This window comes from Notamacropus eugenii, chromosome 1, assembly GCF_028372415.1.
Source record: "Notamacropus eugenii isolate mMacEug1 chromosome 1, mMacEug1.pri_v2, whole genome shotgun sequence".
NCBI lineage: Eukaryota > Metazoa > Chordata > Mammalia > Diprotodontia > Macropodidae > Notamacropus > Notamacropus eugenii.
In genome coordinates, this window is record NC_092872.1 from 283,490,181 (window position 1) to 283,514,245 (window position 24,065).

Sequence of the window (24,065 nt, forward strand, 5' to 3'; positions counted from 1 at the left end):
AAAAATGGAAGTGGAGTGTCATTTGCAAATGGGCATCTATGAGCTTTTCAATCAATCAGTGGACATTGATAAGGCACGGACTGTGTCAGAAATTGGGTCAGGCACTAGGAACAAAGTGACAACTTAAAAATTTGAGTTTGTGCCTTTGCTGGGCCCGAATCCTCATTTTAGATATGTGGATGCCAGCCCTGTCTGAGAAGAAAGGACAGCCACAGATACCCAAAAGGTGTGAAATAACAGAATTGGGACCATACCCCCTGCCTCCTGAGTTCCCAGTCCAGTGGTGGTTCTGTGTGCCCTGCAGCCCCTGCTGTCTTTGTGTGCTTACATTCTCGCCTTCTCTATCCTCTGCACTCACCTTTGAGAGGTAACCATTGGCTGCTGGTAGAAGACATTTTCTAGCTTATTAGGTGTGAAGATATGTTTTCATTGGTGTTTGATTTATGTCCCAAAGATTTCTGACTGAAAGTGGTTAAAGTGGGCAGACGGTCCGTGCCTCTCTTGGTGGGTCCATGTTCTGGGCTTTTCCAGGCTTTGGTCCTAGGTCATGCCCAAGTTAATAACAATTATCTCTAGTGGTTATAACTTCCATATTGGAGATTCCCTTGACTAAAGGAATTTCATTTATTCCAATTCCAAGTTTTGTGGTGGCAATATGAACCCCATATTTAACTCTTAAGAACAATTTGACATTTATTTTTAAATGAATTCCATTTATTTTCTCATGAAATTAAATATTTAATGACCACCAACTGTTAGAAATCAGCATATGTGGCTTTAGTTTTGCCATAAGCCTAAAAATGCTGTGGAGTCACCCACGCTAGGCAGATACAGCTTTTGCCCCTTGACTTGGCTTTTATGTGGTGTCTTGAACAATGGATCCAGTGGAGATATCCTGATGCTCAAATTTCAGTTTACTGTTGAGGTGATATTGGAATTAATATGCTGCCAAAGATCTTACCGAGCTCTGAAGGCTAAGAATCAGAAATCAGATGCTTCTGATCCCAGGGAGGAGGAAGAGCTTTGGAGGTACTGGTGCAAGTAATTTTCAAGGAGACTTCTGTGTTTGGCTTTCTCCTTCTTTCTTCCTGAGTAATGAGTGAGTGACTGCCTTTTGAAATCATTCAAATAATAGAGACTGAGCCATATCTGCCCTTCCTGACCCATGAGGAGACTTATTTTATGTTCATTTTCTGGGATAATTCATAATAATTGCCTAAGAGCAACACGCAAACTATGAGACAAAAGGCTCATTTCTTCCCCATCGATTCCTGTTGTTAACGAACTTAATATGCACAAGTGATGGTAATTTAAGCAGGAATGGAAAGGGCATTTCCTCTAAGAGCTAATCAGGGAACGACAAAGACCGCCGAGCTTTTATTCCAAGTGGGCTTTGGACATGATCGAATTGGCAAAATTTCTGCATACAAATGCAATTACCTCTCCTCACAATAAGACTTCATTAGGCTGAAGTATTGGAGTTCTTGTCTCTGTCTTGATCGGGCACTATCAGAACCTGCTTCTCCTTCTGCATTATCTCTTTTGAGTTGGGTAGAAAAATGCTGATCTGACTGCAGAGGACTGGGAATTTGGGATTTTTCTCTCTTCAGACTTGGGAAATAGATTGTAATTCTTGAATATGTGATGGGAGGAAACACATCCATTAATTTTCTTCTTTTACATTTGTTGCAGAAAATTAGGAGCCTTTTTTCTTTGCTTTTATATGTGGCACTGTTAATATATAAATATTAGAGTTGGACTTTCAGCTTTCACTGATCTGGGTGAAATTCCCACAAGGTGGGCTTTGTCCTTCTCTGGATGGGTAATCACAGAGAGAGAGAAATAGAAAATAACCCTTGTCAAAATAATTTCAGGTCTGTGGGCCACATTTCAAGAAGGTAGACTCAAGGGAGAGTGATTTTTACTGCTGAAGGGGCAAGGGGCCATGTCCCTTTGCTCGTGTGTCCTACCATTGGCCCAGTCTGCACCTGGAATCTACTTGGCCTAATACCCTCAAAGCACTACCCTTTGCCTAGTCTGCTGTCAAGCTTGCCTCTTCTTTGGTCACCCAGGCACAATTATGAACCTAGTTTGGTACTTGGTGAGGATATACAGACACAAATAAAACATCCCTTGCCTTTGAGGTCTTTGCCAGTTCCTACTGAATTAGAAGAGGTCCTTCAACACCCTCCGGTTCTCCCTGAGCCTGGGGAAGCTTTCTGCCATGTTGGCTACTTAGACCAGTTTTCTGTGGCCAGGGGTTCAGGCATTCTGTTCATTCAGAGAACCATAAGAACTGAAAGAGGGGATTTTGGAGACCCTGCACATTGTTCCTCCTCCTCCAGCAGAATGTATGTCCCCTGAGGACAGAGGATGCTTCCTTTTTGACTTTATGTGCTCAGCATGGAGGAGCACAGGACTCATAGGGAGGTCAGCTTTTAACATTTGCTCACTTTGTGACAAGTGCTAGGAAAAGCCAACAGAGTCGACTCATGTACAAGTAGCATACATTCTAATCAGGGAGAAAAGATGCAAATGGTAGATATTTAATAAATGCGCTTTGAAGTGGATTGTGTTTAGGTGAAAAGAAAACAAACAAACAAACCCACAGACAAACCTAAAAATTTTGTTGTTGTTCAGTCATTTCAGACTCTTTGTGACCTCATTTGGGGTTTTCTTGACAAAGATACTGGAGTGGTTTGCTATTTCCTTCTCCAACTCATTTTACGGAGGAGGGACTGAGGCAAGCAGGGTGACTTGCCCAGGATCACACAGCTAGTAAGTGTCTGAGGCCAGATTTGAACTCAGGTCTTCCTGATTCCAGGCCTGGTACCACTTAGCTGCCGATGAAAAGAAAAGAAAACAAAAAACCCCAGACAATCCTTTGGCTACAATATTTCATATTAAGCTAGATGTTTGTCCTATCAAATAATAGAACAGCAATGTTAAAGCTGTCAGCCCAATTTGAAGTCTTGGTAAAGACACTTTTTCAATTACATTGAGTCCCCAGTGAATTATTTTGGAAAATGTTTTCTTTATCCAAAATTGTTGTTGAATCAAGGGTCATCTGCAGTGTTTTCATGGAAATGGGTCCAGTTGAATACAACTCATTATGTTTCATTAGTATCTTTGGAAATGCCCTCCGCAGGAAACAAAGAAATAAGTGACCAATTTTATACCTGTGTTTTTCCTTGTTCTCTTATGAAACAAAACCAGGACAAAAAGGTGCCTCATCAATGATGTGACTCATCAGATGAGTTTTGCAAAGAAAAGAGTAAGAAAGGTGGGGGGCAGGGAGGGGAGCAAAGTGTTTGGCCTCCCATGTGCAAAGATCCTATTGGTAATGGAGCCTTAAAATATTTTCTGAAATAATTAGAGCCTGTTTTGACAGCTGTGTGGATGGTAAGCTGAGGGAAAGGGAGGGAGGAAATTTCACCAAGAAAAAACTTCAGCTTCAATCTCTCCGTCTCCTTTCATGCTGGGATGGTCTTTAATTAGAATTTAACAACTGAGGTATGCCATCTTGAGAAAAAAGGGAAAAATTCTATCCACTGTTCCCAAATTCCTATTTTTTCTAAGGCCACCTTGTGGTTTGCTAGTTTTCAACCCCCCAATGCTGAGGGCTATTTTGCCGGGCTGTCTTTGAGTTGCCTCCATATAAGGAAAATGAAGTTACTTCATTGAGAAATGCCTGAAGTCCCTTTAAGGTTTAAGTAAGCTCTTTAAGCCTCAGTTTCCTCATCTGTAAAAGAAGGGGCTTGAGCTTCTAGGGGCTTGACTTCTAAGGTCCCTTCTAGCTCTGAGTCTATGAGTGTTTAGATGTGCGTGAATGCTTTGAATGTTCCCTTTCATCTTCCTTTCTTTTTTAGCTGTAAATCCAGCAATTCCAGAAATGACAGAGAACTTGGTAATCATGGATTCCAGTCCTTAGTTAAACAATTTGCTGATTCAAAGCCAAATAGAGATGCGAAAGGATGGATGTAGATCTTAAGTTTTGAAGGATCGAATGTCAATGTAACTCAACTCAATTTAATTAACAGTCAGTTAGGACCAAAATGGCACAGATTGAGAGTTCCAGGATTCCCAGACTTCATCTCCTTTTACAGAGGAGAAAAACCAAAGCCTGGAGAGATGACTTGCCCAAAGATATGTGGCTAGTGAGTTGGTAGGGCTGGGATTTGTACCTTGCTCTATCTCTTGTTTGCCCCAGTCCTCTCAATATCTGTTTTGTAATTATGCTTTCATTGAGATGTATTTCATGCTATCTGTGAGAAAAAGGGTACCAGGTATTAGAAAGCTACACTCACCTAAATTTGGAGCATAATGCATTTTTTTCCAGTTTATGCACATCCTAATTTCATGAAAACAATGTTCTGAATACTCCTTTGGGAAGGTCATTGAGTTTCAAAGGACAAAATGGTAACCCCCAAATCAAGATGGATTTGGTCGAGTTCACTGAGCCCACTACTCATTACTGGGTGTGCTGGTGTCAGGCTTTCTGGCCAGCAGGGAGACATGTCTAAGGAATTGCATGTGTGGAGGAGGCCTGATAGAATGCCCTCTTCTATTCAGTTTGAAGGAAGCATATGATCATTAAGAATTTGACATTTTTAACATATATTTGACCCATCAGATCCTATAGTATAGGATATGCTATGTCAGATGCAGTTGGGAAAAGTGATGGTGATGAGTTAGGGGGCTTTCCATCACTGGGAAAGGAAGTATGCTCATATGTGGCCTCCAGTGGACTGATTACTATTGGACTCACTGGTTTCTATGCTACGATGCGTATTTCTACCCCTGTTGCCCCTCTGTCCCCCTCTACATCACCCTCCCCCCAAAAAAAGCAAATCTAGCATTTCTTAAATTACTGGTACTTTCCAAATTCTATACTCAAATAGTAATTTTACCTCTTCCAGTCTGATCTCTTGAGATGATTGACCATTTTCTTAGTAATTCTATATTTGATAAGTAGTTGGGGGGATCTCTTGGCCAAGTAGCCCTTAGTGGAGGTAGTTTCTCTTAATTAAGCATTTTCTATCACAGAATGTTTTATTCCTTAACTTTGATTCATTTTATGCATTGGGACAGAATGATCATATTATCATGTACTCATAAGGGCTTTTAAAAGACTACTGGGCAAACTCAGCATCTCTTGCAAAGTATGACACTTAAAGACTAATTCTCTACTGCCTCAAGGTATGGTCTGGGGGGATGGAAGACAGAAAACTTTTCTGGGCTAAAAAAATAATTACTCCACTGATTAGGATGGAGCCTTCCAATATTGGAGAGTTTATTTTAAGAGCAGTCTTATAGAAAATTGATATTTTTGATAAAAAAGGTCATGGTTACCCAAACCAGATGACTCAGTGGAATTATATCTCATCAAAAACAGCCACGGGATTAATTCTGTGATGACTTTGGTGACTTACGGCACAGGGTTGTATGTGTTGGTGGTTTTCTAAAGGAAATTCTCTTCCTATGCCCCTTTGCTTCCAACTCTCCCCTTGTATCTAGTTGTTCTAATCTGGGAAGATGTTAGACTTTCTTCAATAGATGTCTTGCTTACATGACCATAATAAATAAAGAATCCACAAACCACATATGAAATCCTTAAAAGAAGCTACCTTGGGATTCTTTACCAAGACCAAATGGTGAGACATATTTCAAAAAAGTAACAGAAACACAATTTTGCAAGCAGGCCCAAAGCTGTGTTCTTGACCCTTTGACCAGAGCTCTCCTAGGGTAACTCTGTTTGCTTAAGTTAACACCCTTTTGCTCAGGTAATACCAAGGTGGAAGGTACCTTGGTGACCACATATAATCCAGCTCTTGCCTAAACAAGAATCCTTTCTACCTGACAAGTAGTCATTCAGCCTCTGTTTGAAGACCTCAAGTGAAGGTGAGCCCCCTGCCTCCTGAGGAAATCTCTTCCATCTTTGGGGAAGGCAGAAAAGTGACCCCACCCACTTGACCTGCCTCATTTTTATCAAATTCAGATGAACTTTGATGGGAAATTGATACCCCCTGCTGTGACAGAAGGCTAATATCAATGGATTAGGGATCACAAGTCACAGAAGCATCCTCAAAGATCATCCAAAGCAGTTGAAAGCCCTTATTTGCAGAAGATAAAAATGGAGCCTAGCAAAGTTAACTGCCTTGCCCTTGAACATGGCAGTTTTGGGATTCAAGCCTAGGTCATCTGACCCCAAATTTAGTGATGTTTCCCATTCCCTGTCACTGCACTGACCCAATTAACCCAAGTTTGTTGAACTCTCTCCCATTCTTGGCTGGGTCGAGTATAGCATTGGCTGTATAGACAGTATGGAGCTCAGTTATTGTCATCTCATTATTGTCATCATTTCTGTTGCTCTCCCCAACTGCAGCTATGCCGGATGGTCCTCTGGCCCAACTCAAGGTCAAATCTGACTGGGAAATATAAACACTGAACTCCTAAAACCTCTGATTTTTCCCTGGCTGCTTAAACTACTTTCAGAGGAGGATCAGTCTTGTGATTTGTTGAGGGACAAAGTTTTAATATCAGTTTTCTTTCTAAAGTTGCCTACCTTGTGCAAACTAGCATGGCATCATCCCACTTGGACCAGTCCTTTCATGAAATTATCCCTGGAGATTAAAACAATTTCAGGAACAGTGATGCCCCCTAGCTCTACAGCAGGCTCTCTGCTCTTGGCTATGTGTGTCATGGCTCTGGAAGTCTTCCAATGGCTTATGGCCAAGAGGAATAATACCTGACACAGCTTTCCATGCTTTTAAACTTCCTTATCTGGCTAGATGGGCATTAGTGTTCTCAGAAAAGATCAATGTCCTGCTCACCACCAGGTTACTGTGGTGGTAGACATAGGGAGGGTGTTTGAATGGCTCTTTCACAATATTGGTTCTTGGGATCAGTGGGCCACTAATGAACTTACATAGTTATGTGCTCCTCCTTAAAAAGCAGTCATGCCCATTTGGGACCATGAAGGTCTCCTCCAGCTCTTTCTCTGTGTGTTTGAGGAAACCAAAGCTCTGAAGATGACTTGCCAAAGGGTCACACTGGTAGTAAGCAGGAGAACCTGAAATCCAACCTTGATTCCCCATCCAACATCCCCTCCACTACTCCATAGTTCTGTTCGGGTGTAATCTTGGCCAATCCCATCTCCCAATGACATCATTAGTGTATTATAAGCCATTTGTTTACTGTAAAGGTCATCTAATTAGAAGTAGACTTTAATGAGTAGTTACTGGATTGACTTTAATGAGAACATTCCTACAATCTTTCTAAAGTATAGGTCTGACCCTCTCCCCATCTTTCCCAACTGATAAACTACCATGGCTCTCTCTTATCCCCAGAATAAAATGTGGAATCCTCTGTTTAGCCTCTCACACCCTTCATACCCTGGCTCCTTTCTACCTTTCCAGCCTTATACTTTCCTCCTCTCCATGCATTATAGGAGTTAGCAGTTCTTGTTCCTCACAGAAGGTAGACTCCCATCTTTTGTATTGGCTGTCCCTCATTCCTGGAATCCCATCCCGCCTCACCTTGACCTCCTAGATTCCTTCTAGACTCAGATCAGTGCCTGTCATTCTGCAGGAGGCTTGTCTCTCCCCAGCCTACCTCGGGCTAGTGCCTTTCCCTTTGTGGTTACCTTCTATGGATGCAGAATGTATTTTGTGTGTGTATCTATCTATCTGTCTCTCTGTCTATCACTATCTTTATTGTCATGTTATCTCACAAGATTCCACCAGTTTCTACAAAGGTTTCCGTGAAAGCCTGGACTCTCAAATCCTCTGGATTTTGCTTTGCCAGAGTCTCTACTACCATCATCATAGTCCAAGGCCTTGAATACTTTGTGTGGTTATAGATTCCTTCCCTCTGAAATTACTCATTTGTAATGCTGTCTGATAAACCTTGCTTACTGATTTGACCAGGTCTTTCTCAAATCTCATTGTGTCATGACTTAGATGCTGCATAGACCAGTCTCTTAAGCCAGGCATTCGTTCTATGTCCTTGATCAGGCCCTTTCTCTGTTCCCTGGGTTAACATGGCCCAGTTAAAGCTAGTCTATCCCCCCACCCCTACCCCAAGGCCTTTCACAAGCCATTTTTGCCTCCTTGGGCCCCTGTGATGAGGCAAATTCTATATTCTGGAAGGAGCATTTTGGGTTTCACTTTCCTGACCACTGAAGTTTGCTCTTGTCCAAAATCTCCTGACCTTTATATGCAATCTAACATAATTGGCTCTGTATGCCTTGTATCGCTGAGATGCTGGTAACATCTCCAGTTGCTTTCTCATATTTTCCCCTAGGTAAACATACCTCTCCAGCAACTGTGTCAAGCAGGGAGGGCTGGGAGCCCTCCCAGCCCAGCAGGATATGTGCACATAGGCAACATTCTAATGACTGTTGACCTGACTCACTGGAGACAAGCAATTTAACATTTCCCGCTGAAATACATAAAAAATCCAAGGGCAGCTATATTGTTCTCACTCACAGCCTTACATGCAGACAAGAAGTCTTGGGGTTGCAGTCCTAGAACCACCATATGTCAAAGCAGAAAGGGACTGGGCCATAGTCTGTCAAATGTCTAACCTAGGAGAGCATCTCATTCAGTATTTAACAGTTAGAGAAACTTAGGCCGAGACATGGAGGACTTGTCCTCCAGCCTCCCCCTTTCCCAGGACAGCCTTCTGTCATCACTGCAGCTGCCAAATGAGATTTCCAGAGTCCCAGACATGACCATGTCCACCGCTTCTCAAAAAGCTTCCTCTTGTCTTTAGAGTAAAATGTAGTCTCATCCTTTTAGCCTTTAATAATCTTCGTAATAGGTGCTGATGAGTTTTACCAGGCTGATTTCACAACGTTCACTCCTGCCTTCTAAATTCTTTGGTCTGGCCAAGCAAGTTCCCAGTGTGCCGTCAATGTCCTAGCTCTGAGCTTTGGCCCAGACTCTCCCCAGCCTTTATGATATACTCTTTCCTTGTCTTTCCCCCTAGAATCTCTGTCTCCACGCAGGACTTGACTTGCATGCCACCACCATTCAGAACCTGCCTGGTCCAGTGAATTGGCAATTCTTTTTCCAACAACTAATTTTTTTTAAAGGTTATTCACTTGATACAAATTGTTCCAACTATTTCCTCATGTATATATATATATATATATATATACATATATATACACACACATATATGTTCATGTATGTGTGTATGTATATACACACATACATAATATATACATATATACAAGTATATGTATATTTTGCAATATAATACAACTTAATGTAATATATACATGAATTTATACATACATACATACTTACATATATATTAATATCTATATCTACATCTCTCTATATATCTGTATCTATGTGCATCTGAGTTCCTTGAGGGCACAGGTGGTTTCATTTTTGTCTCCGTATTCCCAGTCCTGAATATAATGCTTTAGACTTAGCCACTTCATGGACCCTTGAACTAGATCTCAGAGACATCTTTGATTAGTCAGGGACATCGATGTGGAACTGAACCAAAGTTTCATGTCTCCTTCTCCTGTTCCTCTTGTGCTTTGCTCAGCACCTTGCAGGGAGCCTGATCAATCAGTGAAACCCAAAGCATGTAGGAAATATCAGTGCCAGGCCCTGGATCAGGTAATGGGGATGCCTTGGATGGGAGGTTGGGACTGACACCAGGCCTTTGGATCTAAAGATGCCCCAGGGCACATCCTTTTCAGGGCCTGCCAGGCAGGCCATAAATAAAGGAGGCAACCAGATTCAGACCCTCCTCTGTTCCCAGCCCCATCATGCTGAGGAAACGCCTTCACTGATGTCCCTGTCTTCTAGCTTGTTGTGAGCCTCCCCAAACCTAGCCAGTGATGGCAGCTCGGGGCTTATGGGGCTGTGGTGGGTGCACATCATTTCTTTCTGGGGAGATTGGTGACTTACCTATAGATAATGCAGGCGCTGTTCCTGCACGTGGCACAGTTTGCTGTGTCTTGGCCAGTCCTGTAGGAAAGCCTGCAAAGACAAGAAGACCTGAGTGTTAGCAGTAGCCTGCAGTCTACTGTCCTTACAGTTAGGCAGAAGCGCCACCCCCTACCCCTTCCAGACCAGGCCTCGTTGCTGTTCATAGTAATGAAAACTGATTAACATTGAATTTTCCGTTCAACTACTGATTATGTGTTTCTTGTCTTTAGATCTAATGTGTGCAGCAGGAAAATATTTCAGTTAAATTTTGTGTGGGAACAGAAGCTGTTGGTTGAACTAAATCCTCTTTATCATCAGAAATGGGGCTTTGATATCAGTCCCTGCAATTTATGTTTATTGTAATCTAACTTTGATGTTAAAGAAATAATAATTCTTAGAAATGGTGATGCCGTGTTTTGGACTTGCCTCTTGATAAGGGCCATTCTAAGCATTTGGAGACCATAGAGTAAGTGCAGCCCCTTCATTGTATCAGGGAGCAAACTGAGGACCAGGACTGAGAAAGGACTTAATGGCTGCCCTGGATGCTGGCAGGGATTCAGACCTGGGTCCTTGGAATTCAGAAGTATTGCATGTGGAACTGGATTTTGCTGCTGGGAGCAGGAAGCTTGGCCTCCTCCCTAGGCCTTGCTACAGGGAGCTGGGAGCTCGGCCTCCTCCTTTTCTGTGGTGAATTTTTTTCAGATGATTTCATTCAGCTGTATTATGGATGGTCATGAGGGTTTTGCAAAGATAGTCATTTTTGATATATTTTGGGCAATCAGTTCATATGAATACAAATGAACTGCTTTTTGGCCCACATTTCTTGGAGACATCTGGGTTGCCCTGAAAATCTGTTAGGTTCCTCCTGAGAAAGTGATGTCAAGATGACTTATAGTACTTCCCCTGGCTACCTTAGGTCTGCCTTTAATCTGACTTGTTTGAAAAATACTGAAGCATTTTTCTGCATTTTTTCTTCCTTTGCTTCCAGAGACAAGTAGAGTTGCCCAATTCCTTTTCATTTAGGGAAGAGGATTGACTCAGAAGCAAAGTGAGGAGTTGTTTCTGTGGATGGTCCATGTGCCTGGGCAGTGATAAGAGTGTGCACACAAAGGGTTTGGTCAACATCTGCCTTTGATATTTTTGGCGCTTTCACCGAATAAACTAAATGTCTGTTCTACGGATCATGTCATTTAAATAGAAAAGCACTTTTGTTTCTCTGCTGCTGTTTTCCTTTGCTCAAATATTTAACAAAAAGCTTTTCTCCTTAATGTCAGAGTCTGTCCTTGGGGATCTGTCACCTGGGCCTTGACCTTTGGTTTTGGTGCCCTTGGATATAATAAATGAATTCTATCTCAACATGAGCTCATCAGGCACCTGAATTTCCAGGTAGCGAATACAGGTAGGAATTTTACCGTCATAGTATGACCATACTTTTACCCTGGCTCCCTCCATCTCTGGTAATAGCCCAGCTCCCATTTGTCCAGCCCTGGAAGGTCCTTTAACTCCACAGCCCAGGGAGGCAGGTGATCTCCTGATGTCCTTAGTACAGAGGAGGAGCCAGAGATTCAGAGAGGTGAGGGGTTTGCCCTAGATCCCAGAACTAGGAAATGTCCTTCAAACCCAGACCTCCCAGACCCTGGATGCAGAGTGCCTTCTGCTTCACTTTCACCCTGTCAGGGAGAAGGTAAACTTGCTGGGTGCCTTCAGTCTAAGGGAGTGTGTTCTTATAGCCTCAGACAAAGAAGAGCAGACCAGCTTGACCCATGGATGTGGGCTCATCTCCTGGCTCTGTTGGTGTGACTTTGAGCAAGGCTCCAAGTCTCAGTTTCCTCATCTGTAAGATGAGAGACTTGGGCAAGGGGGCACCAAAGGTCTTTCTGGTTCTGGATTTCTGATCCTCTGACCTCTCAGAGCTGCTTCCTCCTCTCTAAGGTGAAGAGAGTTAGTGTATGTGGACCTGTGATCCCATGAAATATTTGAAATCCTTTTAAAAAGATTAACTTCCCAAGTATCCTGATGATACTCTGCAGCTCTGGGACCACACAGAAGGAAGAAGAGGTCTTCTTAGTCCCGTCTTTTCTTGCTCTTAGTTGAAGTCAGTCTTGGCTTGGCTTGAGTGTCACTTACTATCCATTAATCTGCCCTGGGAGGGCCTGGAGCAGGGAAGACTCATTGCTCAGCATGTGTTGTCAGTGACATCAGACAGACCAATTACCATGTAGCCCATTCTGGTGGGTGACACCTCTCTGTCTATCCCCCACTTAACAACTGATTCAGTCAATAAATAACCTGATGATAATGTGGCTGGTTTCCCCCTAAGTCTTGCAGGCAGTTTGCTGAAACATCAGCCCAAGTCCTGAGTGTCTGCTTGACAACACACTGGCTCAGTGGAATAATAACGTAGAGACCTCAAGCAAAGCATTTCAGAAAAACAATTCTGTTTAATAAGATCCACCCTAGGAGTATGGCTACAGTTGGGGTTGACTCAAAGGGACAAACCCCACTTGCTGCATGGGGAAGATCTCGGTAAAGTCTCCAGCCTCTGCCGCCGCCCCCATTTTCCATATTGGTTACCACTAGTCATTCCATAATCAGATGTTAAGTGCCTATTTAGCATCATACACTATGCTAACAGATTGACAATGCCAAGACAAATCTCGAAAGTTCTTGTCCTTAAAGAGTTAACAGTTCTTGGAGGGTCCATCCCAATGCGCTTTCTTGGTGCACAGTTCAGTACCTGCCACAGAGTAGACCCTCACCAAATGCTTGTTGACTGATACTGTGGAATGATGTCTCCCTGTGTCCTCAAGGCTTTTCAGCTTCAGAGTCTGCTTTGCGTCCTGTCTTGGGGCCTTAACTTCCTGCTCCATTTGCCCCAGCTATAAAAACTCTCTGGCTCAGTGGCGTTATGATCAAAATGTGTCAATGACATCATTTATGGAGGATTTTAAAGCTTGCAGACCAGCTCCCAGGTATGAACTCCTAGAAGCCTGACGTAACCCTGTTATGCTCGAGGGGTGGGGGTGTTTTTTAAATAGTTTTCTTTTATCTTCATTTTACTGATGTGGCAGGGGTAGCTGCGTGGTGCAGTAGATAGAGCACCCGGAATCAGGAGGATCTGAGTTCAAATGTCACCTTAGACACTTGACACTCACTAGCTGTGTGACCTTGGGCAAGTCACTTAACCCCAGTTGCCTCATCCTGGGCCATCTCCAGTCATCCTGCTGAGTATCTGGTCACTGGATTCAGATGGCTCTGGAGGAGAAGTGAAGTTGGTGACCTGCACAGCCCTCCCTCACTCAAAACAAAGTCAAGTGCAAGTCATGTCATTATTTCTCTGATGGCATGGTCTTCTTTGGCAACGAAGGACAAACACACATACTGATGTGAAAGTTAAATGTCAGATTTGTCCAAGGTCGCACAACTCTTCAACTTTAGGGGCAAGATTTAATCTCAGGTCTTTTTCTTTTTTTTTTGAATTTTGAACTTGTCATCAATGAACACAAATGTTTTGTAGTATAACGAAAACAACTTGAGAAACTGTCTAATAAATGATAAAACAAAATGCAACGTGATGATTTGACTTCAGGACATCCTGATGGAATGCCCAGGGCTCTAACCACTGTACTACTCTGGTTCTCTGTTTAAGTTGAAGTGAAACTGATGACCAGAAAGTTATCTGCATAGGACAGGGGAAAATTTGTAAAGGATTGCCCTTGTTTTTATTCTTTACCACTTCATTTAGAACAAGCTCTTCTAAACTGCTGAAGACAGAGAAGATGGGCAGGTGGCCCAACTATTTGGAAATAGTAGAGATTCCAACCCTATTCCTAACACTGTCCCACCTCTAAAATCTACCTTAGCATCTGTGCCTGGGTGGGAGGGCTCTGCCAGAAGACCCAGTTCTTGCTGAACTTCACTATGAAGTCTTGGTCAACCAGCTTGGCATCAGCTGGAGGTTGACCTCCTGGGGATGACCCTTGCTAAGCCTAGCAGGGAAGCCACTTAGGACAGACTGACAGCCATGAGGAAAACAAGAAAACAACAAGACACTTTTCTCCATTGCCTTCTGCTATACGTACTAGTGAAGGAGGGTAACAGTGGGGAGAATGAGCTATTTGAAGGAAGAACTGGGGTTGATTTGCCCACATGACCACTTGTGGTCCTAGCCAAGTCACTTTACCAGTCCCCTCATCTGCAGAATGGGGATTAAAATCCCTGTAGTGTACATTGCTGTCTGACCCCAAAGCTTCTTGTAGGTCCTGGGATGTGGTCTTCAGAGGCTCTCATGACCATAGTTTGGTATACCAATGGATGGTTTGTTTTGGGGGGTGGGGAGAGTGTATAGGTAAGCATCCCCTAAGACCAATCCCAAAGATGAGGAAGGGTGTCATCTTTTTTTAAAGGCATTTCCTGTATCAGAGACGTTGTTTCTAAAGCTGGAAGGGAACCAGGGGATGGTATTTTAGCAGGTTGACCCTGCTAATTTTCTAAAAGCCTTGCTAGAATATGGCTTAAAGCATTGCTACACATGCCCTGGGGAAGAATATCTTTAAGAAATGGTCCGAAGTGTGACACCTATTTCTAAAATTTTAAAACTCCTCCCAGGGGATCTGATATTTCTGGGCTCTCTCTAGTCTTGTGCTTACCCCAGGGTGAAACAACCAATGGGCAACTTGGAAGTATCATTAATTATATCAAATAAAAGAGAAGTCATTCTTGCTGTTTTCACTTAGCCCCATCCAAGATCACAGACTAATTTCATCTCTTTGTTCTGACAATATAAAAAGAAAATGAAAATCATAAATTGTGAAAATCTCTCAGCTCCATGTTTTCCCAACAAGACACCTCCTCTGGGCCCTAACTTTCTTATTTTGTGGTGGCCACAGGTGGATATGGGAGGTTGCTTAGCTTATACCCTTGTAGGATTTCATTGAAATTTCTGTTGTCAAGATTATGCATTGTGTTCAACATTTTGTGATCTTAGTATTGGCTAATTTTCTGAAAACCCTTTAAATTTGTAAGGTTTCTAGAGTTTGACAAAATGGCTCCCTGGACAGAGCCCTGAGTTAGAGTTAGGAAAGGCTTGGCTTTGAACCCAGGATATGACACTTAAGAGCTGTAGGGACACAGGCAAGTCTCAGTCTCCCCATTGATAACATGAGCCTTAATAACACCACCAATCTGATAATAAGAGCTGACACTTCTATGGCACATGAAGGTTTGTAAAACGCTTTACATACATTGACTTATTTTATAGTCAGAACAACTGTAAGATGATGTCTGACATTCTTTCCGGTCCTTACTTGGATCAGTATTAGCTGTTACCATGCTTTCTATTTTAAGTCTCTTGTAGGATGGGGCTTGCCTTGTTTAGCACAGTGCATAGCATAGGGCAGGTGTTTAATCAATGCTTGTTCATGGATACAGCATCGCCATCAGCACTAAGCACAGGAATTTCATTTCCCCAGAATTGTGTGGTTTTTCCCCCTTTGTTGTGGTCTGCCATATTATCCTTCATCATATTTAGGAGTCCTTTTCTCACTCTTCCTTCACCTCATGTCTTTTTCTTTTTTTCCTTAAGTCAAGTATGGGAAATCCCGATGGAAGTTAAGAAAGATATTTGAGACTGGGTGCTAACTACTCCTAGGCTCTGAGAAGGGAATAATGTGCCCAAGGTCCACACAAGTAAGTAGGAGGATAACTTTTGCTTTGGGTTGTTAGTGTTCAGTTGTTTTTCAGTTACGCTTACTCTTCATGACCCCATTTGGGGTTTTCCTAGCAAAGATACTGCAGTGGTTTACTGTTTCCTTCTCCAGTTTATTTTACAGATGAGGAAACTGAGGCAAACAGGGTTAAGTGACTTGCCTAAGGTCACACAGCTAGTAAGCCTGAAGGTGGATTTGAATGTAGGTCTTCCTGATTCCAGGTCCAGTGCTCTGTCCACTCTGCCACCTAGCTACCCTTATGCTAGAGAATTACTAAATGTCAGAATCAGGAGGGACCTTCTAATGAATCCTGTCCCTGAACCTTCTACAATATCCTAGACAAGTGACCACCCAGCCACAACTCAAGGTGGCCATAAAGTTTCTGTCTCACGGGGTTGTTATGGGAATCAAATAAGATAATATATTTCAAGCACTGAGTAAGCCTCAGAGGGGCAGAGAAATGCCAGCTGTCGCTGAAATCCCTTTAAAGCCTGAATTTGTAATCAAGCCCTACCCTGGAAACTCAGGCAGATCCCAAAGCTTGGGTCGGATGGAGCCACTGTGCTCTGAACAAGTAGAATCCAGTTATATCCATGTTTGCCTCATTATTGTGGAAAAAAACCCTGCTGCCTTTGTTCTCATCTTCTAGATTTCAAAGGATCATATTGCACTTCAGTAAAGGGAAATATTAGAAATCAAAGGGACTTTGAGCTGGAGCATTTCCTTCGGTCCTTATTTTGTTGATGAGTAATCCAGAACCCAGAGAGGTCTAGCGACTTCACATGTTCTCTCTGCGGGGTGATCTCGAGGCCCACCCTAGAATCCAGGGCTTTTCACCAGACCCAGCAATATCTATGTTTTAAGATACCTTATATTTACATGCCAACTGTGTAATCCCTGCATGAAAACTGTTTTTATAATGCAAATCAAAGCAACTGGGAGATGCTGCCTCAGCCCCAGCAAATTGGCCCAGAGAGCAAAATTCAGGGGAAAAGTCAACTTTGGAGTACTTGATGGAAGATAGGTGCATGAAGTCATCCTTGGTGAGGATAGTAACTACTCCACAGGTCTGGAAAACAGCTTCAGATTGTGCAGGTAAACTGGCTGGAAAGCTTATACATAGTCTTTGACTCCTGGATTCCCCATGTTAGACTTCTAGAACCCAAGGAAAACATTGTCATCTCAAAGCCTAGTTCTGTCTCTATCTCTGCCTCTATCTTTATGTCTACTTATGTCTATATATCTGTATTTACAACCTCACACATACATATACATCTGTCTATCTGTCTGTCTGTCTATCTATCTATCTATCTATCTATCTATCTATCTATCTATCTATCTACCTATCATCTATCTGCCTACCTAGCTAATTGTATACATACCTAAAATTAAAGAAAGTAAAATATGAATTCCATGAGTAAGGGAAGAGAATCTGGTTAAATATCTAATGGCAGAGAACACTGAGTATTCCATGAAGCAGGCAGCTTTCAGGAAAATAGCAGTAGGGTTGTTGGCCACAGTGCCTCCAGGGGTCAGAGGTGCCATGTACCGCAAGCCTCAGAGCAGCCTATCTGCTCTGTCTCATGCTCTTCCTCCTTCCTTTCGCTCCTGGCTTGGCTCCTCACAGCTGCCCTTGTTTGACTTATGGTTCTGGTTTTCTCAACTTACAAATGACAGGTCTCTTAATTCAGTTTAAAGGGCCTTTAGTCAGTGACCTTTCCAAAATCAGGCCCTTCTGTAGATAACTGATCCACTTTGATTTGGGACAAACATCTCCAGTCTAGACTTTGACTGTGGTCATGCTAATATATGTTTTTGTACTGGGTCAATGAGAAGATCTACACATGTCAACCAGTAATGGCACCTGCCTTGGTTTCCCTATGTGCAGAACTTTCAGTGACAAGTGCCTCATGGGGTCCTAAACTTAGAATTGGAAAAGTTTATAGAAGTCATTGAGTCCAGTACCCTAAGTTAAAGACTAAATATAAGGAAAGTGAGGCCCTATTTAATCCAGTAAGCATTTAATTAGGTACTTACGTGCCAGTACCCAGATCTTCTTGCAACTGCAGTTGTTCAGGTCACTTTGCCAGAGGAAACCTTGTTTTTTCTTATTTTTTAAAAAAATTAATTCTTATTCATTTCTTGTGTTTTTATATTACCCTTGGGTATGAATAAATCCTTCCCTTAGCTCTAACCCCCCATATTTCCCCCTTTCAGAACTTCCTTGTTTTATATATATATATATTCCTAATATAATTTATTTTGTTAAATATTTCTCTAACCCATCAAAAACTTTTTAACATTCATTTTTGAAAATTTTTCGTTTTAAATTCTCTCCCTCCTACTTCTCCAATACTCTTTGAGAAGGTAAGCCATGTGATAGTGATTTCATATATATATATATATAGTCATACAAAACATATTTCCATATTGGCCATGTTGCAAAAGAAAATAGGAGCCAAGAAAAAAATAAAGAAAATAGAAAAGTCTGCTTCAATCTACACTCAATTCATCAGTTCAGTCTCTAGAGATGGGTAACATTTTCATTTTGGGTTCTTTGGACTTGCCTTGGATCAATTGTCTTGATCACAATAGCCATCTTTTTTCATAGTTGATTGTTTCACAAAGTTGCTTGTACTGAGTACAGTGTTCTTCTAGTTCTGATCTCTTCATTTTGCATCAGTTCATTTAAGTCTTCCCAGGTCTTTCTGAAACTATCCTGCTTGTCTTTTCTTACAGTACCATAGTATTGCATTGCAATCACATACCACACCTCATTCAGTCATTCCCCATTTGATAGTCATCCCTTCAGCTTCCATTCTTAGCCACTATTTGTGACTTTGTTGAGGGAGATTCTCATCCTTTCAGTGATATAGACTCAGAGCCTTGGGTATTGTTCTCAACTCTGTCTCTCACCCCACAAGTCCAACCTGCTGCTGACTTGCATTGATTACATCATCTCTTGGAAATGTCCCTTGTTTTCTCTGACCCTGTCTCACTTCACTCCTGGACTTTTGAAGCAGCCTTCTGGTGGGTCTGCCTGAAGCTGGTCTCCTTCCTCTCCAGTCTCTTCTCCACTCAGTTGCAGATTCATTTACCTAAAACCCAGATTGGAACACCATGCTTACCTCTCCCCAGTTCAGCAAACTTCACTGACTTCCTATCAACTTAAGGATCAGAGGGAAAAATGTTCTTTGTCCCCCAAAACCCTTCACAATGTGCTTCTGCTCCAACTTTCCAGACTTCCTCTACTTTCCCTCCCCTCCTTCTCCCCTCAGTGTTCCTGAGACTCTGACTTCCTCCTTCTTCCTCACAGGAGACATTCCATTGTCAGACTCCAAGCATCTTCCCTGGCTGTCACCCAGGCTTGCCATGCTATCCCTTCTCATCACCTCCTAGCTTTTCTTGCTTCATTCCTTTCTCCTCAAAAACCTTACTTCTATAGGAAACTTTCCCTTGACTCTATTAATTCCAGTGTCTTCCCTCTGGTTTTCCTTCAACTAATACTGCTGAGAGCTTCTTTGTACACAATTGTTTTCATGTTGTTTCTCCCAACCAAGTCTGAGTTCTTTGAGAGAAGGGGCTGCCTTTTCCTTTTCTTTTCATTACTGATATTCAGCACAGGGCCTGGCATTCACTAAGTGCTCTCCCCATTCATTCATTCATTCATTCATTCATTCATTCATTCATTCTTGTACACCCAGCTGCCTCTTAAACACCTCTGTTAGATAATAAATGTTGAGTTGAATAAAATAATTAAATACCTATTTGCGAGTGGAACTGAAGGTGTCATAGTCGTCCAGGAACCTCAGTGCCTCCTTATTGCTTCTTGAATGATTAAAAAAGAAGAAAAAAGCCCTCTACTGGGCATTTCTCCCTCTTTGCAATCTGATTTCACTCAGACTATTTGGATTGATTTTACATCATAGACACACACACATACATACACACACACACACACACACACACATACACTCACTCACCTTACTGGCTTATCTGCTATCTATCTAAAATAACATTCATTATCCTGCCTCCATGTCTTTGCATGGAGGTCCCCCTGCTGCACCCTTTTCCCCATCTAGTTCTGTCTTCTTCCTCCTTACAGCTAGGTCTTAGCATCCCTCCTTCCTTCATGCAAAGTCAAGTTGCTGCTCTTCTGATCTCTTGCTTAGTAGTCCCCTCCTCAGTAAGACTGTATTCTCTTTAAAACACACACACACACACACACACGTATATGTATATATACGTGTGTGTGCATGTGTGTGTTTGTAGACAATGTTGTTTCTTCCCATTAGAACGTAAATCTCTTGCATGCAGAGACTTTTTATTTTGGTATTTGTTTCCCTGGCACATAATTCAGTGTCTGGCACATAGAAGGGACTTAAATACTTGTTCAATGAATGATTTAATGTGTATCCTCTTGGTGGGCAGCGACTATTCTTGACATTCCTATGCAGACTGATTATGGGATGAGGAGAGTATTGACATCTAAGGATATGAGAGTAAGCTGTATATTTAGAGGTAAGACTCTGGCTGAGTATGGAGGGAATTTATGGATTTTGACAGATGGAGGGAAGGATGGAGTTCATTCTAGGCTTTGGGATGTAGACTGTGCAAAAGTGTGGAGGTGAGATATGAGATGTGAGGAAGGGGAAAGCCACTCTTGCCATTTGACCAGAAGTCTTGTGAATTTGAGGGAAATGGCTGTTTGGGGCCAGATTGTGAAGGTCTACAAACACCAAACTGAGAAGTCCTGTCCCTTGGACCTCCTTCTTGTCCCTATGTACTTAATATCTGTATCATGGTTACATGTTTGGGAATATTAGACTTCTGGACATTGGGTCTCATTTCCTTGAGATGACTGGACTTCCCATTGTCCCATCTCACACATCCTCACTGAGTCAGAGAATCTTTGAACAGATTTTTGAAAGTTGGATTGAGGCTGCCCCTGATTTACCATTGACTCAGACATGTATATGTGTGCATGAGGAAGTTTGGAGTGTTGAGTGACTCTTGGTTCAGATGGTAGGGGTTTAAAAACTGGAGATTTCTGTGGGGAGGATTCAAAAACTTTTACATGTAGAATCAGGGGCAATGTCAGTGCTCATTCAGTCCAACTCCACATCATTTTAGTGCTGAGTAAACTGAAGCCCAGAGAGGTAAATTGACTTTTACTCAAGGTCACTTAAGTATGAAGCTGCAGAACAAGAATTCAAACCGGAGGCCTTTGACTCCAAAGCTAATTCCCTTTTCACTGTACCAGGGATACTCAGTCATTCAATTTCTTGGATTTCTTGGACTTGAGGTGGCTGCATTAAAAGCCCAGCTGGAGATTGTTGAGTGGAGCTGTATAAGCAAAGGTGAAACTAGAGAATCCAGGCACCTTAATCCTTTGCTTTTCTGGGCAGGGCATTTGGAGGTGGTGAGTGAGGGTTGTATAAAGGGTGTTGGTGCCATCAATGAACTCAGCCACTTTCTTATGTCTTCTGGGGAATGTTCCTGAACCCCAAAATAGGAGAATGAAAATTTTCTTCTACCTCCTACCCTGCCCCTCATCCACAGGTCCCAGGACAGTCCTAGAAATGTGATTGCCAATCTAGGTTATGGATTAAATATCCTTTTGGGCCTTTGCCTCAGACCACAAGGAATGCTTATAATAGTGTTTCTGTAGGAAAGTCCATTTTCCATCCCATGGAGTGGACTCATAAATGAATAATAACCTGTATTTCCACAGCACTTTGAGACTTACAAATGACCATTTTCCCAACAAGTCTGGGAGACTGATATTGCAATTGTTACCATCGACATTTTATAGGAGATTAGGTTTAAGAGAATCTAAGTGACTTCCCCATGACCACACAGCCAGTAAGCTTCTCATCTGGGAACCAACGCCAAGACTGGAGCCTGTGTCCAGCTTTTTTTCCACCACTTTGTGCTGGTGTAGATCATGGCTGCTCACTTCTATACTGCATTTCCAAAAGACCTACAAAGTGTTTCATGTTCATTATTGCATTTTTCACCACGTATCAAGGACCCCTGGGTTGCACTGCTGGGGGCTCCTAATCCTGCCTCTTTCTGAGTTATGGCTAGAGTGGATTGGTTGAGAACAGGCTTGTTTGCTCACGAAAAATAAAAGTTTCTTGTCCATGTCATATGATGGAGGGAGCTTTGTCATTTGAGACGTTTTCTTATTCTAATAGAAGCCATTGAAGAGCTTTACCTCTACTATGAGTAAGGTGGTTCAGGGATCATCACATTCACTTTACAAATGTGGAAACTGAGCTCAGAGAGATGCCATAGTCAGAGAAGGTCAGACTTGCCCTCACTTTCCTCCTGACGTCAGAACTAGAGTGCTGTGTACCTCTCGTACTCAAAGTGGGGCTGGAAGCTTTCTTCTCTATCTTTGATTTCACTGTAACCTACTTGTTCTTGTTAGCCTTTCCTTGAATGGAGCCTGTGCTTACCCCTCACTTGTACATCATGAAGATCCTCCAGTGATACATTCCCTTTTTTACTATTCTCTAAGACGGTGTGGACAAATGAACTTTTATGCTTCCAAAAGTCCCTCGGGGGGGTTGAAACTATAATTTTGGGCACCCTCTAGCTAGCAAAGAGGCTTTTATCATTTATGTTTTCATTGCCAAGAGTAAAAAGCAGATGTGAAAAGAATAGCTTCTGAAAACTATTGCTCCTGCTGCTCGTTTAACAGATTAAAATGGATGGTCTACCTTCACACCAATCCCAAAGCAGGTACCTGGACCATGGTTTGTTTCACCTTTTTCTTTCCTCCTCCCTCCATCGCTCTCTCTCTCTTTCCTCTCACTATCCTTTCCTACCTTCCTCAATTTTCTTTGTGTCTTTCTCCTTTCCCAAAGGAAAATAAGATGGTAGACGTTCAATTTTTGGCCTATGCTTATCTGCTACTATATTGGTGAAGTTCTGGAGATCTGGACCTCTGGTTTTCACAATATCTTAACAATTTCCTAACTTGCAAAAGGGACTCAGTTTGTAAAATGAGTTAATAGTAAACACAATTATCTCCCTCTCCTTGAAGATAATAGTACTGTGTTTTTGCAAGGTACTGAACTGATTCTTTTGTTTTCTTGGAAGAGAAGCAAATCTTCATCTGGGCTTTATTAAAAAATTAACACCAATAGAAATCTGGTCGGCTGGCATTACCAACACAAATACAATTATATATGTAAATTGACCCAATTAGATAATAATCTGCCACTGACACACCTCCGACTAGCCCGGGGTTATGTTTGGCACCTGTAATCTTTTGTCTTCTTAGCATTGTGAATGGTAAATAGCTATTGAAACTTTTAGTCTTTTATTTATAATTTTCTTTGATGTACTTTTTAGAGAAGTTCAAGTAACTGGGTTCCCAGCCCAAGTTGTTTTTTCATGGAAGCCAGGGTTATTTCTTGCTTATCCTTTCCAAAATCTTGGCTCACATTTATTTATCAATAAGTGCTAGAGAATTCTTCCTTTTCAATTTTCCATCTTCTGCTGGACTTTGGAAAACAGAGTAATTCATGGGAATCAATTTGGAAACCTCTGAGATTGTCTGATGGTCAATAACTTCCATTCCATCTGCCTCTGATACTTGGACACATTGGGCCTGTTTCATTAAAAGCATCTTTATAGGGAAGGTGAAGCTTCTTAGAGAAGCTTCATTCCAAGGGCTCCCCTTTTAACATTTGGCCTCTGAAATTCATTGGATGTTTTGATTTCTTTGTAGCCTGTCATTGAAAATTGTTCACTAAAATCTCAGCTTCTATTCATTCGTTCATTCGTCCATTTATTTAGTCATGACAAATGTCTTCTATGCGTTTGAGTTCAATATATTTTAGAAGACCCTGGGGAGAAAATGAAAAATATAAGCGATAAAAATAAACATATTAGAGCTCATTCCAGTAGAGGAGTTGGGTTTGAATCCTTTTTTTCCCCTGCTTTTTGCTCTTTATGTGACTCAGGAAAAATCTCATTCCTTCTCTGGTCTCTGGACCTCAGTTTCTTTATTTGTAAAATGACAAGCTTAGATCTGCTCTCTCTAATGTAGTTTTGAGGTTCCCTGAAGATCTCAAAGAGATGACACTCAGGACACAGAGAAACCTTTATAAATTCTTAGTGGTTGGATGATTGACGCTACCAACCAAATTCCAATTATAAAGTCCAAACGAGTCCTGGAAAGGGTCACCTGAATAATTGTAGTTCAATGCCTGTTTTCCTCAGGAAGGCAAACTAAAGCCTTGTGCTTTGCCTGAGGCTTGGTGCAGCTTATTAAAGCAGAGCTGGCAGGCTTGAACACAGGTCCACTGGGTCCAATTCACTGTTCCTTCTCCTGGACATGGCAGGCTGATGGCCCAGGCATCTCTGAGTCCATATGGTGATGTCAGTT

The 24,065-nt window shown here is 42.1% G+C and overlaps 2 protein-coding genes across 3 annotated transcripts in view; one reads left to right on the top strand and one right to left on the bottom strand.

The window, feature by feature from the left end:
- DOCK1 (dedicator of cytokinesis 1) overlaps positions 1–24,065 on the top strand; it is a 582,086-nt gene that overhangs the window by 231,379 nt on the left and 326,642 nt on the right. The gene's annotated exons all lie outside the window — the stretch shown is intronic.
- Positions 1–24,065, bottom strand: part of INSYN2A (inhibitory synaptic factor 2A) — a 54,647-nt gene that overhangs the window by 14,877 nt on the left and 15,705 nt on the right. The window contains exon 2 of the mRNA XM_072629057.1: positions 9,933–10,004. Coding sequence (XP_072485158.1) covers positions 9,933–10,004 — 72 coding nt within the window. The remainder of the gene's footprint in view (positions 1–9,932; positions 10,005–24,065) is intronic.